Source organism: Dipteris shenzhenensis, chromosome 33 (assembly GCF_047967505.1).
Source record: "Dipteris shenzhenensis isolate YYH24624 ecotype China chromosome 33, Dip_SZ_1.0, whole genome shotgun sequence".
In the NCBI taxonomy this organism is placed as follows: domain Eukaryota; kingdom Viridiplantae; phylum Streptophyta; class Polypodiopsida; order Gleicheniales; family Dipteridaceae; genus Dipteris; species Dipteris shenzhenensis.
In genome coordinates this window covers 24,799,912-24,812,528 of record NC_141628.1, presented here as the reverse complement: position 1 = coordinate 24,812,528, position 12,617 = coordinate 24,799,912, and the positions used below count along the sequence as shown (strand labels likewise).

Sequence of the window (12,617 nt, the reverse complement as noted above, 5' to 3'; positions counted from 1 at the left end):
AATGCAAGTACCTCCCCTTGTGCCCATAGCAGGCGACCAGAAGGTATGTCCTGAAAGCAGTTTGCCAGACTTAGAGCAATCACTGGCATCCATCTTGTGTTCCTGGATAAAAAGGATATCAATAGCACCTCCAGTGACGCCTAGATGAAGCTGGTTCTGGATCAGCTGCCTTCGGCGACGGTGTGGAACTCCGCCTAGGCCCTGTATGTTCCAGCTAACTATCCTCATCAACAGGAGGATGCTGGATGGAAAGGCTTACCCGACCTAGTAGAGGAGACCAGCTTCCCCTGGGACGAAACACTTCTGCTGAGGGCAGGAAACTCAACAAGTGAAAGGATCCCCACACCTGCTGAAAGGGAGGCCCTGTCTGAAGGAATCCCAATGACCAGAACCCCTAAGGTGGAGGGCACAAACTCCTCATCATCCATGAAAGTCGCCGAATCTGCCAGCACCAAAAAAGAATTCCTGATAAGCAAGTCTGGCCGAGGAGTGCGAAGAAGACCTGCACTCGTGGAAGATGGAGAAGGGCTTGCCAGGCCTCTATCAGCAGAACTGGAGCTGGGGGTTGAGGAGGCCTGTGACTCGGGTGAAGAGGAATCAGGAGCCCTCATCTGCGCCTGCACTTTCTCGGTTGTCCTGACTGTGGCAGGAACAGTCTGTGGGAAAGAAGTACCTGTAGTCCCCTCGTGGTCAGAAACCAGGGGTCAGAGACCAAAGTGACTAGGGCTGGTGGATCTAAAGGCCCCTCCTGATGTGAAGCTGTAGTGTCTGGGGCTGCATCAACATCCACCTCTGGAGTTTGGAAGGCATCTGTCTGAACAGGATCAAAAGTATCCTCCTGAGGTAAGGGAGCCGCTCTGATAGCTCTCCATCGTGGTACTGGGTGTGCTGCGGGCATTGGGCGCCGTGCTACCCCTGGTGGTCCTGGGGTGCGCGAAGCAGGGCGCCCTGTTGCTCTTGGTGGTCCTGGAGTGCGTGGTACAGGGTGCTGGGGAGGTGCAGTCGTGGTAGAACGTAGAGGAGCCGCACCAGAAGACTTCTTGGGTCTTTTTCTCTTCCTTGGGCAGTCTCTAGCAAAGTGCCCAAGGATCCTGCAAATCCTACATTGGTCCTGTCTACTTGAAATCTCGACTCTCTGTCGAAAGAGAGAGCCGTCTGGACGCTGAAGCATAATGTGGTCATCTGAGATGTTAGGGTCAGAGACAATGAGCCTAACACGAGGCACCCCGTCTGCACTGATTGCCTCTTCCAAGGAAGAAGGCATGCCAGGAAGGGAGGGGATCTCCGTGACCACTCCGAATGTGGCTCCGATAGTGGCAAGCAGTCGATGGTAGACCTGAGGAAGACCAAGAAACCTAATGAATAGTGATGTGACCTGCCGGTCCTCCTTGACTGGATTGAAGCCCAAGGTGTAGGGCAAAAGAAAGATCCTCCTCGAACCCAAAGTCAGGGGATTAGCTTTGAGAACAAGGGCTGTGGACTCGTGGGAGTCGAAAACCACTTGGAAGAATCCACGTCCCAAAAGTCGAATATCCTTGAGGTGAGGGGCGAGGTCTCCTGGTAACGCCGTGAGCATCCAGTCTCTAGCCTGTGATCTGGAAGGGTGTGACCCAAAGATGCGGGCGAAAAGTGATGTGGAGCCCTCTAATTCCACATCTTTCTTGAGCTGCTGCAGCTCGTCTTCTGAAAAAATGACGGTTCTCGCGACTGGTGGAGGTGGACGGAGATTGGCTGAATGGGGATCCATTCGCCAATCGATGGGCGGGGGAGGAGAAGGGGGCGGGGGGCTGGCAGGGGAGAGGGAGGGCGGAGGAGAAGGGGGCAGCGGGGAGGGGGAGAGCAGCGGGGGGGGGAGAGGGAGGGCGAGGGGGGGGGCGGGGGAGGAGAAGGGGACGGGGGGGCTGGCGGGGGAGAGGGAGGGCGGAGAAGAAGGGGGCAGCGGGGAGGGGGGCAGCGGGGGAGGGGAGAGGAGAAAGGGGCGGCCGGGGGGGGGGGGGGGGGGCTGGTGAGGAGAGGGATGATGGGGGAGGGGACGGGGGAGGAGAAGGGGGGCGGGGGGGCTGACGGGTGGGGGAGAGATTGGGCGGGGAGGGAGAGGTAGGGGGTAGCGGGGGGGGGGGGAGAGGGAGGGCGGAGAGGAGGAAGGGGAGAGGGAGGGTGAGGGAGGAGGGAGAGTGGGCTGGCGAGAGGGGAGGGAGAGGAGGAGCAGCGAGGGGGGGAGAGGGGGGGGCAGCGAGGGAGAGGGAGAGGGAGAGGGGGCTGGCTGAGAGAGGGAGTGGGGAGGGCAGTAGCTCACGGGGAGGAGCAGCAGCTCAGAAACTTACGATGATATGGCTTACATTGGTGATGCAATAGCTTATGAAATTAGAAGGCTGAAAGATACCGAACTCCATTATGACTCTTGGAAAGAACTCTTGGCAGTGATACATGTCTTTTGCCTGTTACGAATAGACTTTCTTGTTAAGATTGAACATCAAAGCCTACAATACTTCTTGAGTAAATCTCTTTTGAGAGAGAGAGGCAATGAGATGGTCCATTTGCTCGCAAACTTTTCAATTTATAAAGTAAAAAGCAGCTGCAAATAAAAGACAGAGGGCCCTTGGTACTAAGGAAGGTTAATGGGTTTCGCTTAAGTTTGAAAAATTCAGATTGAGACCAAGGTGAAACAAAGAAGATCTATTTGAAACTCTTTCTCTTGGGTGTTATTGCCCTTTCAGAATATTGATAATTATTAACCAATTTGTCTCCCACCCATTGGAAGATAGATAATGTCTTCCCCATGTCAATACGAGCAAATTCTATATTGGGTATATTCCTCAATACTTGTTCTATAGAGACCCTTGAGAAGTGGCGATTATGAGATCTCTTGGTTCCAAAAGAGATGGTCTTCCATCACTTTATTAGGCGAAGACGGGGAAAAGTTACCAAAAAAATCTCTGGAAGTTCAAAGGATTTTCATCTATAGATGAATGGATAGAGACAGCAGTGTTTTTGGACTTTTGTGACATTCTTGATGCTTTTGAAGAAACACTTTTCTTGAGGTTAACCGAATAAAATACAGAGGGAATGTTACTTCGCTTTGCAATGCATATTCCCCTGCTTGGTAATTTATCTTCATTTTCTATAATCTCAAATTCTTGAAATAGGATCTTTGCCAAAAGGATGATTAGGTACTAGGGTCTGGCATTTAAGGGTGGACCCTTGAAGGGGCTACGGGCATTAGCGTCCCACAAGTTGAGACATGTTTCTATAAGGGAAATGTAAACAATCAAATGCATAGAATGTATACTCTCTCCATCTCCACACCTCACATCAATGACAATGTCACTAGGATCTATCTTCACCTGCTTCATGCATTGTAAGCTTCAGCCTCGGCTCCATGGGAGTAGCTATGGGCTTACAATCCTGCATGTTGAATCTATCCAAGAGTTTTTGCACATACTTGGATTTAGACATACCGATGCCACTTTTCTCTTGAGTGAACTGGATCCCCAAATAAAAGTGTAGCAGCCCCAAATCTGACATGTCAAAAGTGGTCTGCGATTCAGCTTTAAAATCTGCAATATTATCTTCATTTGACCCTGTGAGCAGTAAGTCATCTACATAAAGAATGATGACTAAAATATCCCCCCCATCCTTCTTGATGTAGAGGGTGCTCTCAGTTGGACTGTTGTGCAGCCCCTTGCTGGTCAGAAAGACATGAATTTTTGCATACCATGCACGTGGGGCTTGTTTCAGCCCATACAAAGCTTTATTCAGCTTGCATACCTGAAGTGCATTTCCTGAAATTTCAAAGCCTGGAGGTTGTTTGACATAAACCTCTTCCAACAAGTCTCCATTAAGGAAGGCGGTTTTTATGTCCAATTGATGAACATTCCATTGAAAATTTGCAGCCATTGCTATAACTGACCGGATGGTTGTCATTCTGGATGTAGGAGCAAAAGTTTCCTCATAGTCTATGCCCTTTTTCTGAGCATATCCTTTTGCAACCAGCCTTGCCTTGTACCGATCAATGGTGCCATCTGGCTTTCTTTTAACTTTGAAAACCCACCGTGTACCTATGGCATGTTTATCTGGTGGCAAATCGACAACTTCCCATGTCTGATTTTTCTGAATGGACTGCAACTCATCGTGCATGGCATTCATCCAATGCACATTATCCTGTGCCTCTTCAAATGTCTCAAGTTCCTCCTCATCAAGAAGAGTACCTGCATAAGCTAATTCAACTGAAAGTCACCTCCCCCATGCCTTATTGCACTCCGAGTTCTACCAGGTAATGGAGCATCAATTTTACTCTCCCTGAGAGTTTGTAATAGCCAATTTGGGACTGTTTTTGCTGCATGTATATCTGCAATTTCTTGCTGAACAACCTCTTCCATTGCTTGTGGAGGTGGTAAGACATCCTGTGGCTGAATCGGAGCATGTGGAGGTATCTGAAAATTCTGATTTGCATCAGATATATCAGTAGGGGAACCCAAGGCAATGGGTAGCAACCCCTCAAAGACATCATCGGAAGAAGAAGGCAAATCAAATTCAGCTTGAGTGTGAGCTGAATTTTCTGAAAATATAACATCTCTACTGACAATAATCTTGCGTGTGACAGGATTGTAGAGACGGTAGCCCTTGCTCTCTGCACTGTACCCAACAAAAATGCATTTAATTGCCTTATCAAACAACTTATGCCGAAACTCAACGGGCACATGAGCATATGCAAGGCATCCAAAGACACAGAAATGATCCACAGAAGGCTTTCTCCCTTGCCAAACTTCATAGGGAGTCTTGGTCTTCAAAGCTTTTGTGGGTGCCCGATTCAAAACATAATTGGCACACATGAGACCTTCAAGCCAAAATTTGTGAAGGCAATTTTTTGCTTTTTAGCATACATCTATCCATCTCCATAAGAGTACGATTTTTCCTCTCAGCTTTGCCATTTTGCTGAGGAGTTAGCCTCACTGTAAGCTGATGTACAATGCCCTTGTCTTTCAAAAAAGCACCAAAATCTGCAGACAAGTACTCCCCTCCTCTATCTGTGCGTAATGTCTGTATCTTGAGTCCGGATTCATTCTCAACCATGGCTGCAAAGTGTTTGAAAACCATAAGCACTTCTGATTTGCGTTTCAGCCCATAAACCCAAGTGTAGGTGGAGTAGTCATCTATAAAAGTGACAAAGTAAAGATGACCACCCAATGATGGAGTCCTCATGGGACCACAAACATCACTATGGATAAGCTGTAATTTTCGAACAGCTTTAACTTATCCATCCTTCTTAAAAAGGAGATCTGTACATTTTACCAAGAATGCACCCTTCACAGGCATTTGGAGGAGGTGTTTCAAGAGGAGGCAATGCATCAACCATGGCATGTTTTTGAAGCGTCATCAAGCTGCCATAATGCATGTGTCCATATCTGGCATGCCATAACTCCGCATTCTGCATAGCAGCAGTAGGAGTGGACATTGCAAGAGCATGTGCTGGTCTTTTCTCATAAATGTCAAGCTGAAAAAGACCACGTAACAAAGTGGCAGACAATCTCAAGGCATAGTCATGCTCTCTGTCATGGACTGCACACTTGTCATCTTCAAAAATGACCTGAAATCCAGCTCTGTTAAGAGTGGACACTGAAAGTAGATTTTTTGTGATACCAAGGCACATACAAGACATCAGAAATTCTGAATGTTGAGCCATCAATGACTGTAAGTTCAACTTCTCCTGTACCACGGACTAAATAGAAGGAGTTGTTAGCACATGTGACTTTTTTACCAACAGGTGGTGGATGCAGAGATGTGAAGAGACACTTCATGGAAGTGATATGCTTTGAGGCACCGCTGTCAAAATACCATGTATTTTGTGTCTCGTTGACACTGAAAGCTTATGCATCCTTGGAAGAATCATAACTGCATGTCAGAAAAGCCTAAGTGTCATCATTACAAGTGGCTGTACTATCCCGAGCAGCCAACCGAGAGTCTCAAATGCAAGACAAGAAGGCATAGTCGTGCTCCACAAAGTTGGCTGTAGCTTGCTCATTGTCAGATGCATGAGGAGCTGAATCTGAGACAACCATGCCGGAGCTGTTTTTCTTTTCTTTTGCAAGCCTTTTCTTGCATTCTCCAATGTAGTGACCTGGCTTTTTGCAGTAATGACATATTCCCTTCTTCTTGGGCTTACGTGCATCACCCTTAGCCTTTTGAGAAGGCTGTTCTGAACCACTGGAAGGCTGATTTGCTGAAGTCTTTGCCTGTCCCTTTACTTTAGGCTTGAATTTTGAAAGCATGGCATGTTCACCTGCTCATGAAGCCATGTTTTTCCTGGTCTACTCTTCCTGCAGCAGAAGTCCTATCAACTCGTGAAAATTGAGAGGATTTGCACCCCCCCTCAACGACAAATTCAGCGAGGTATGAAAGCTAAGATAAGACTCAGGAAGAGAATTCAGAGTAATGGTAATCATCTCTGAATCAGGAATGATCTCATCAATATTTAGCAACTGCTCTCGTAAATCCTGTAGCTTTGTGAGGTGTACTGACATGGAGTCACCCTCTTCCATATGTGTATGAGATAATTCTCTTTTCAAAAAAGACACCCTGGCATCATTCCGAGCTCCATACATGCTCTCCAAAATATCCCATGCTGCCTTTGAGGTCTTACACGACCGATATGCGGAATGATGAATCTTTTTACTGAAAGAGAAATACACGACAAAGCTAAAGCATCACGTGAATCCCATCTCTTCTTCTCTGGAGTGGTAGGTATAACTGTACCAATAACTTGTGCTACAGCTGTACCCTGTGCACGACCTCTGCCTCCTCCTTGTTGGGGAGGGGTATTAGGTGCCACATTTGCTGGCGGGAACTCATCCCTATTTACATAGTCCCACAAATTACGAGAAATCAGAATATTGCGTGCCATAAAACTCCAAAGGGAGTAGTTGGTACCATCCATCTTATCCTCTTGTGAGAGACCACTGAACTGGAAATCATTCTGATTTTGTTGGGCCATGTCTGAGAAAGAAAATACAGCAAATGCAAATCTGAATTCCCTTGCTGGGAACGGAGTGCACAAATCCCAAAAAAAAATACAGCCAAACACTGGCTAAAAATGCAACTCAAAACTTTGTAATGTCTCTTTCAGAAATCTGCCAGAGCATCCAATTTCTCCCAAAACCTGCCAAAAGTGCTTCAAAACACTCACAGAAAGGCAGTGTGAACTGAAACCTGCAAAATTGCTCTCCCAACACAAAAGCCCCAATTTTTGGCTTGAAATTGCAATCAGAAAGGGGCAAATTTTCGAAAAGCCCCAAATCTGCAATTTCTGAGCAAAAGCCCCTAATTTCAGACCAAATGTGCAGATCTGTCTGCAATGCTTGCTTCAAGTGCAGCTCCAAATTTCTTCAACACCTGCAAAGTGTTTGCAATGTCTGCCTGCGAATACAAAATGCCCCAAATTTTCTACAAGAACTACGCCAAACAATGGCTATCTGTAAAGAAATGTCTGCCAGACGACCAACTGCAAGAATGCCTGCAGGAATGAAACCTGCTCAGAAGGCCAAATGCAAATGTACGGAACTGTTAGTACGAAACTAACAATACATCTGACATATGGATGTACGGCCTGTACGGTGACTGTACGACAGGGGTACGAATGGTCGTACTGTACGGACGAGCTGTGTGCTGCAGGCTGTATGGCAAAACAGTACGGAATGTACGGCCAAGCTGTACGCTGAATGTACGGAAGGTACAAAGATTGTACGGAACAGTCCGTACGTCTTGTACGGAAGGCAGTCAAGGACAGCTATACGGACGAAGAGCTGGTACAGACAGGTACGGTGCATGTACAGTACGGGTTGGTACGGAATCAGTCGACGCAAGTTGTACGGCGGCTGAACGGCGATGCAAAAAATACAATACAGGCGGGAGTTGAGACTCTGTACGGTGTACGGCGTTGCTGTCAGTTGTACGGCGTACGGCTGTATGGGCGGGAGCTGAGGAAGTAGCTGTACGGAGCAGGTACAGAAATGTACGGAGTCCTGACGAAGGTTATACGGAAGCAATCCGTACAATGTACGGACTGTACGGACAAGGAGCGGGCTGAAGCTTTCGGGCAAGGAGCAGGGAGCAGGGTCAACCTGCTCTGATACCAAATGTGAGAATAGGGAGAGAGCAAAGTGTGAGAGCAGGAGCAGGAGAGAGAGAGAGCTGAAAACGATAGTTGCAATTAGATGAGTGTGTTACAACTGAATAGAATGATAGGTTTTGTCTAAGTGACAAAACCTCATCCTTCACTAACCGTAGTTAGTGAATTAACTGTGGTTAGGGAGAAAAATCTCTAAGTGAGGGAAAAGTGCCCCTAACCTACTTATTACATTACATTGGTCACTGCTAAATTATAACAATAATTCTAACAAATCCCTCATATATTGTTCCTATAGGTTCTATTAATTCAGCAAGCTATCATTGTACTTCTAAGGGATTAAATTAACAAAAAGAAACATAATGCTCATCTAGCTCTGCCTTGTGGCCATTACATGTTTGGGATTTGGCTTTTGTTAGATTCCCCTATTAAAACTTGAAGACCTTGAACAGGTACAAGGACGAGGCTGTTATGATGGGGAAATTTGTGTGATGTCATTCTTTATGTTATATTATCTTGTTTTAGTGCAGTAATGGAACTGAACTAGCTTTGGTGAAGGAATTAATAAAGTTTTTTGCTTATTCAAAAGTGGTGATTATGTATTTTTCATCTCAGGACGGATCAGTATCAATCTATAAGTTTGATTTTGACAAGGCAAGGATTATAGGGGGGATACCTAGGCCTGCCTCCGTACATAGAGCTCTGTCTATTTTGGATATGGAAGTTGAACAAATAAAGAAAGGAAACTATGATCATTACATGCAAAAGGAAATATTCGAGCAGCCAGAATCACTGACTACCACAATGAGGGGTCGCCTTCTTCATGGTGGAGACTCTAAAGTGAAGGGTGTTCTGTTAGGTGGTTTAAAAGAGCATCTTAAGACAATCAGGCGGAGCAGGCGTATACTTTTCATTGGCTGTGGTACAAGCTACAATGCAGCCCTTGCATCAAGGCCTATCGTTGAGGAACTTTCAGGTACTTCTCGTTCAACTTTGTATAATATCACAGGGAACTTGAGGGCTCTCCCTTTTGGGTTAGGGACTCTAGCATTATGTTGCCATTGTTACTAGATTTTTCTTGAGCTTCCAACTTTGGGATCTGCAGTCATCTAGTTTGGATTGGCAGCTGTCATGGTTGAACAAAATGCATTCATTGTCAGTTATTTCAAGTCTCTGTCACATCTGGGCCTTCACTTTGGCCATGGGTATGCAAGAAAATGTGTTAAGCTTAAAAGTGTGACTACCAAACATGACTACTCTTCTATAGCCTTTAATCAAATAGCCTCTGCTGAGCCCTTCCTTGGCATTGGAGTGCGAAAAACTCATTGTTGTGTTCAGTGTAAAAGTTAGCATGACTACTCTTTCTTGTTTATAGCCGTTTATCAAATAGCATCAGTATTACAAATGGAATTTTATAAAAGTAGTGTACACCATCAATGACACTTGTAGCTTTATGTGGAGACTCTTATCTAGTCGAAATTAACAGAGTCTCGTTTGGCTTGGTAAGGGGTTCCTGTATCAATGGAAATTGCAAGTGATCTACTTGACAGACAAGGCCCTATCTATAGAGAAGACACAGCGATCTTTGTGAGTCAATCTGGAGAAACTGCAGACACTCTTCAAGCTCTTGATTATGCCAAAACAAATGGAGCGCTATGTGTGGGTATTACAAATACTGTTGGCAGTGCCATTGCTCGAGGGACTCACTGTGGTGTGCACATCAATGCAGGTTGTGAAATTGGTGTAGCCAGCACTAAGGTCAGTATCCGCTGTTGAGTCTTGGAAATCTGGCAATGAACTTATTAGATTTACCGGTTGCATAATCTGCTTTCACTCAAGACATGAGACAGTTGAGGATGTCTAATGCTGTTTCTAAAGAAAGACGATGCTTTAGACTATTTTGATGCTACATATTTGTAATGTATATTGCTCTATATTGTTTAGAACACTTTTATATTATCACTAATGTAAAATTTAATACTGGTGTGCTCTAGATTATTTGAGTTTTGCTGAAATACTTGAGCTTTCAAGTTTCTTTAAGACCCTTTTAGTTTAAAGCTACTTCATGTCTCTAGGAGGACTGTATTAATAATGATGTACTGTACGACTGAGATCTGATCTGACATCTGTTTGGCATAGGCATACACTAGCCAGATTGCGGTTATCACCATGCTGGCCTTGGCTCTAGGCAGTGATTCACTGTCAAGCCAGCGGAGGAGGGAGGAAATAGTGGATGACCTCTTTCATATTCCAAGTAAGCTTGGCTCCCTGTACACTTTCATTGTCCATTATTTCCATTCCATATCTTGGATTGATGGCATGTTTTTTTCCCGTTTTTGCAAAACAGGTAAAGTGCAAGAAGTCTTGAAACTGGATGAAGACATGAGAGAGTTGGCGAAGCTTTTAATGAATGAGCAATCTTTACTCGTATTTGGGCGTGGCTATAACTATGCCACTGCATTAGAATGTGCTCTAAAAGTGAAGGAAGTTTCTCTTATGCACAGTGAAGGAATTTTAGCAGGTGAAATGAAGCATGGACCATTGGCCCTGGTTGATGAGACTCTTCCTATCATTGTAATAGCTACTAGGGATGCAACCTTCAGGTAAGGGAGATTGATATATAGCATTGTCTTGACTGTGTGGTAGGTTGTGTACCATTTTTTAAGAATGTAAACTTATGAATTGTGCACTGCTGGGTGATCAGTAAGCAGCAGTCTGTGATACAACAACTGCAGGCACGTAAAGGGAGGCTGATAGTAATGTGCACCAAAGGAGATGCTGAAGTTTTGTGTCCAAATGGTGGGTGCCGTATCATTGAAGTTCCGCATGTTCAAGAGTGTCTTCAGCCTCTATTGAATATTATACCTTGCCAGGTGTGCAATCTCTTAAAATGGTTATACTATTTCATCTTATGTTTTATTTTATTTTCTATTTGCATTCTTATTCTTAAGAAGTATCACTAAACACACTGTTCAGGTTCAATCGTGTTTTCTTTGGGAAATAAAAGGGTTTAAATATGTAGGAAATGTGTACGAACTGCTCGTTTTCCCAAAATAACAAGAACTCTGGCATGATCACATGAAGATTTCAAATTTCCTTGTCCAATGACTGGCCTTATTTTGGAATGAGCAAAATAGTCTTTGGATGCGTGGTTCAACTATGCCAGTGTGAAAGCATACGTTCCTTTTTACACGTCAAGTACATGACCTTTGGACTAATGATTTTTTCTGCTCTGTTTGACAGCTGTTGGCTTACCATTTGACAGTCCTCCGTGGCTATGATGTAGACCAGCCACGAAATTTAGCAAAGAGTGTGACAACACAGTGAGCGGTGATATTTTAGTAAATGGAAATTTTATATTCGTTCTTTATTCAAGTGGGAAAAGGCAGCCACAAGATTTGAAATGAAGCCTCATGGTAAGATTCTTATATGGATGTTGGAAAGTCCACATAGAACTCCATGGCAGGAATGTACTTCCATTAAGTCAGACGCAGATGCACGAGCAAATTCAAAAGCAGAACTTTTGCTTCAGATGTCGCTGTTTATCCTCTTCTTTTTACCTTGGTTTTGAGTGGATGTGAGCACATTCTCACCCTTGGAGTCCCATCAGCATGTTGATTTAATGCAGCATGAGCTCTCTTCTGTTTTGGTCCATTGTGATTCTCATGGAAAATGCACCATTTTTCTTGAGTTTAGGAACCAGTTCATCTAGAGAAATCAGATGCTGCTGACAACTGTGCCTAAACTTTTACATGCTGCTTTAGTCTAGGGAGAAATGAGAGGGCCAATGGACAACTAATTTGACACACTACTTGTGATGCACTGACTGACTCTCTCATCAGAATGAAATGAGGCATCACAGACGGTCAACCACAAGAAGGAAGGAATCATATCCCCCTCGTGTTTGTGGTGCTTTAATCTAGGAGAAAAAATGAGACGGCAAGTGGACATATGCTAATTGGCTCTCTTAGCGGACGGTCGGCTGGTTGTATTAATCAATGTGAATATAGTTTGAAGACAAGCAAGACATGCTAAGTGTTTGTGTTTGAAGTTGTCTGATCAATGCAAAATGGTTCAAAGACGAGCAATACTCCCTGCGTGTCATGTGTTTGAGGCTTGCGAGCCGTCTAATGAATGCAAAACAGTTCAAAGAACCAATTTGTACCTCCGTAAACCATAAGGTTTGATCATTATCCTTTTCACTTGAGACACTGAACTTTCCATCTTCCATCCAGGTTTTGTCATTGCACGTTCATCGCGTCAACACACAATTCTGCTACTGCAGGGAAATATGGTCATCTTGCTAATTTTTCCAGAGAAAAGGAACTTCTACTAATGCTTGAAAATATCCACCATACAAATCAGCAAGAAACCAAGAACGTGCTGATCATGGAAAAAGACAAGAGAAACTGATTGCCACCTGAATAGGGCCAACCTGTTTTTTGATCTCCTGGCTCACAACCACAATGGCGGGCTATACAACCACAGTGGTGGG

At 44.7% G+C, this 12,617-nt stretch overlaps 1 protein-coding gene across 1 annotated transcript in view; it reads left to right on the top strand.

Moving 5' to 3' along the window:
- LOC147879868 (glutamine--fructose-6-phosphate aminotransferase [isomerizing] 1-like) overlaps positions 1–12,056 on the top strand; it is a 60,839-nt gene extending 48,783 nt beyond the window's left edge. Inside the window, exons 6-11 of the mRNA XM_087371818.1 lie at positions 8,738–9,098; positions 9,630–9,880; positions 10,262–10,376; positions 10,470–10,725; positions 10,827–10,995; positions 11,366–12,056. Of these exons, the coding sequence (XP_087227944.1) occupies positions 8,738–9,098; positions 9,630–9,880; positions 10,262–10,376; positions 10,470–10,725; positions 10,827–10,995; positions 11,366–11,449 (1,236 nt within the window). The 3' untranslated portion in view covers positions 11,450–12,056. The remainder of the gene's footprint in view (positions 1–8,737; positions 9,099–9,629; positions 9,881–10,261; positions 10,377–10,469; positions 10,726–10,826; positions 10,996–11,365) is intronic.
- The last annotated feature ends 561 nt before the right edge of the window (positions 12,057–12,617 follow it).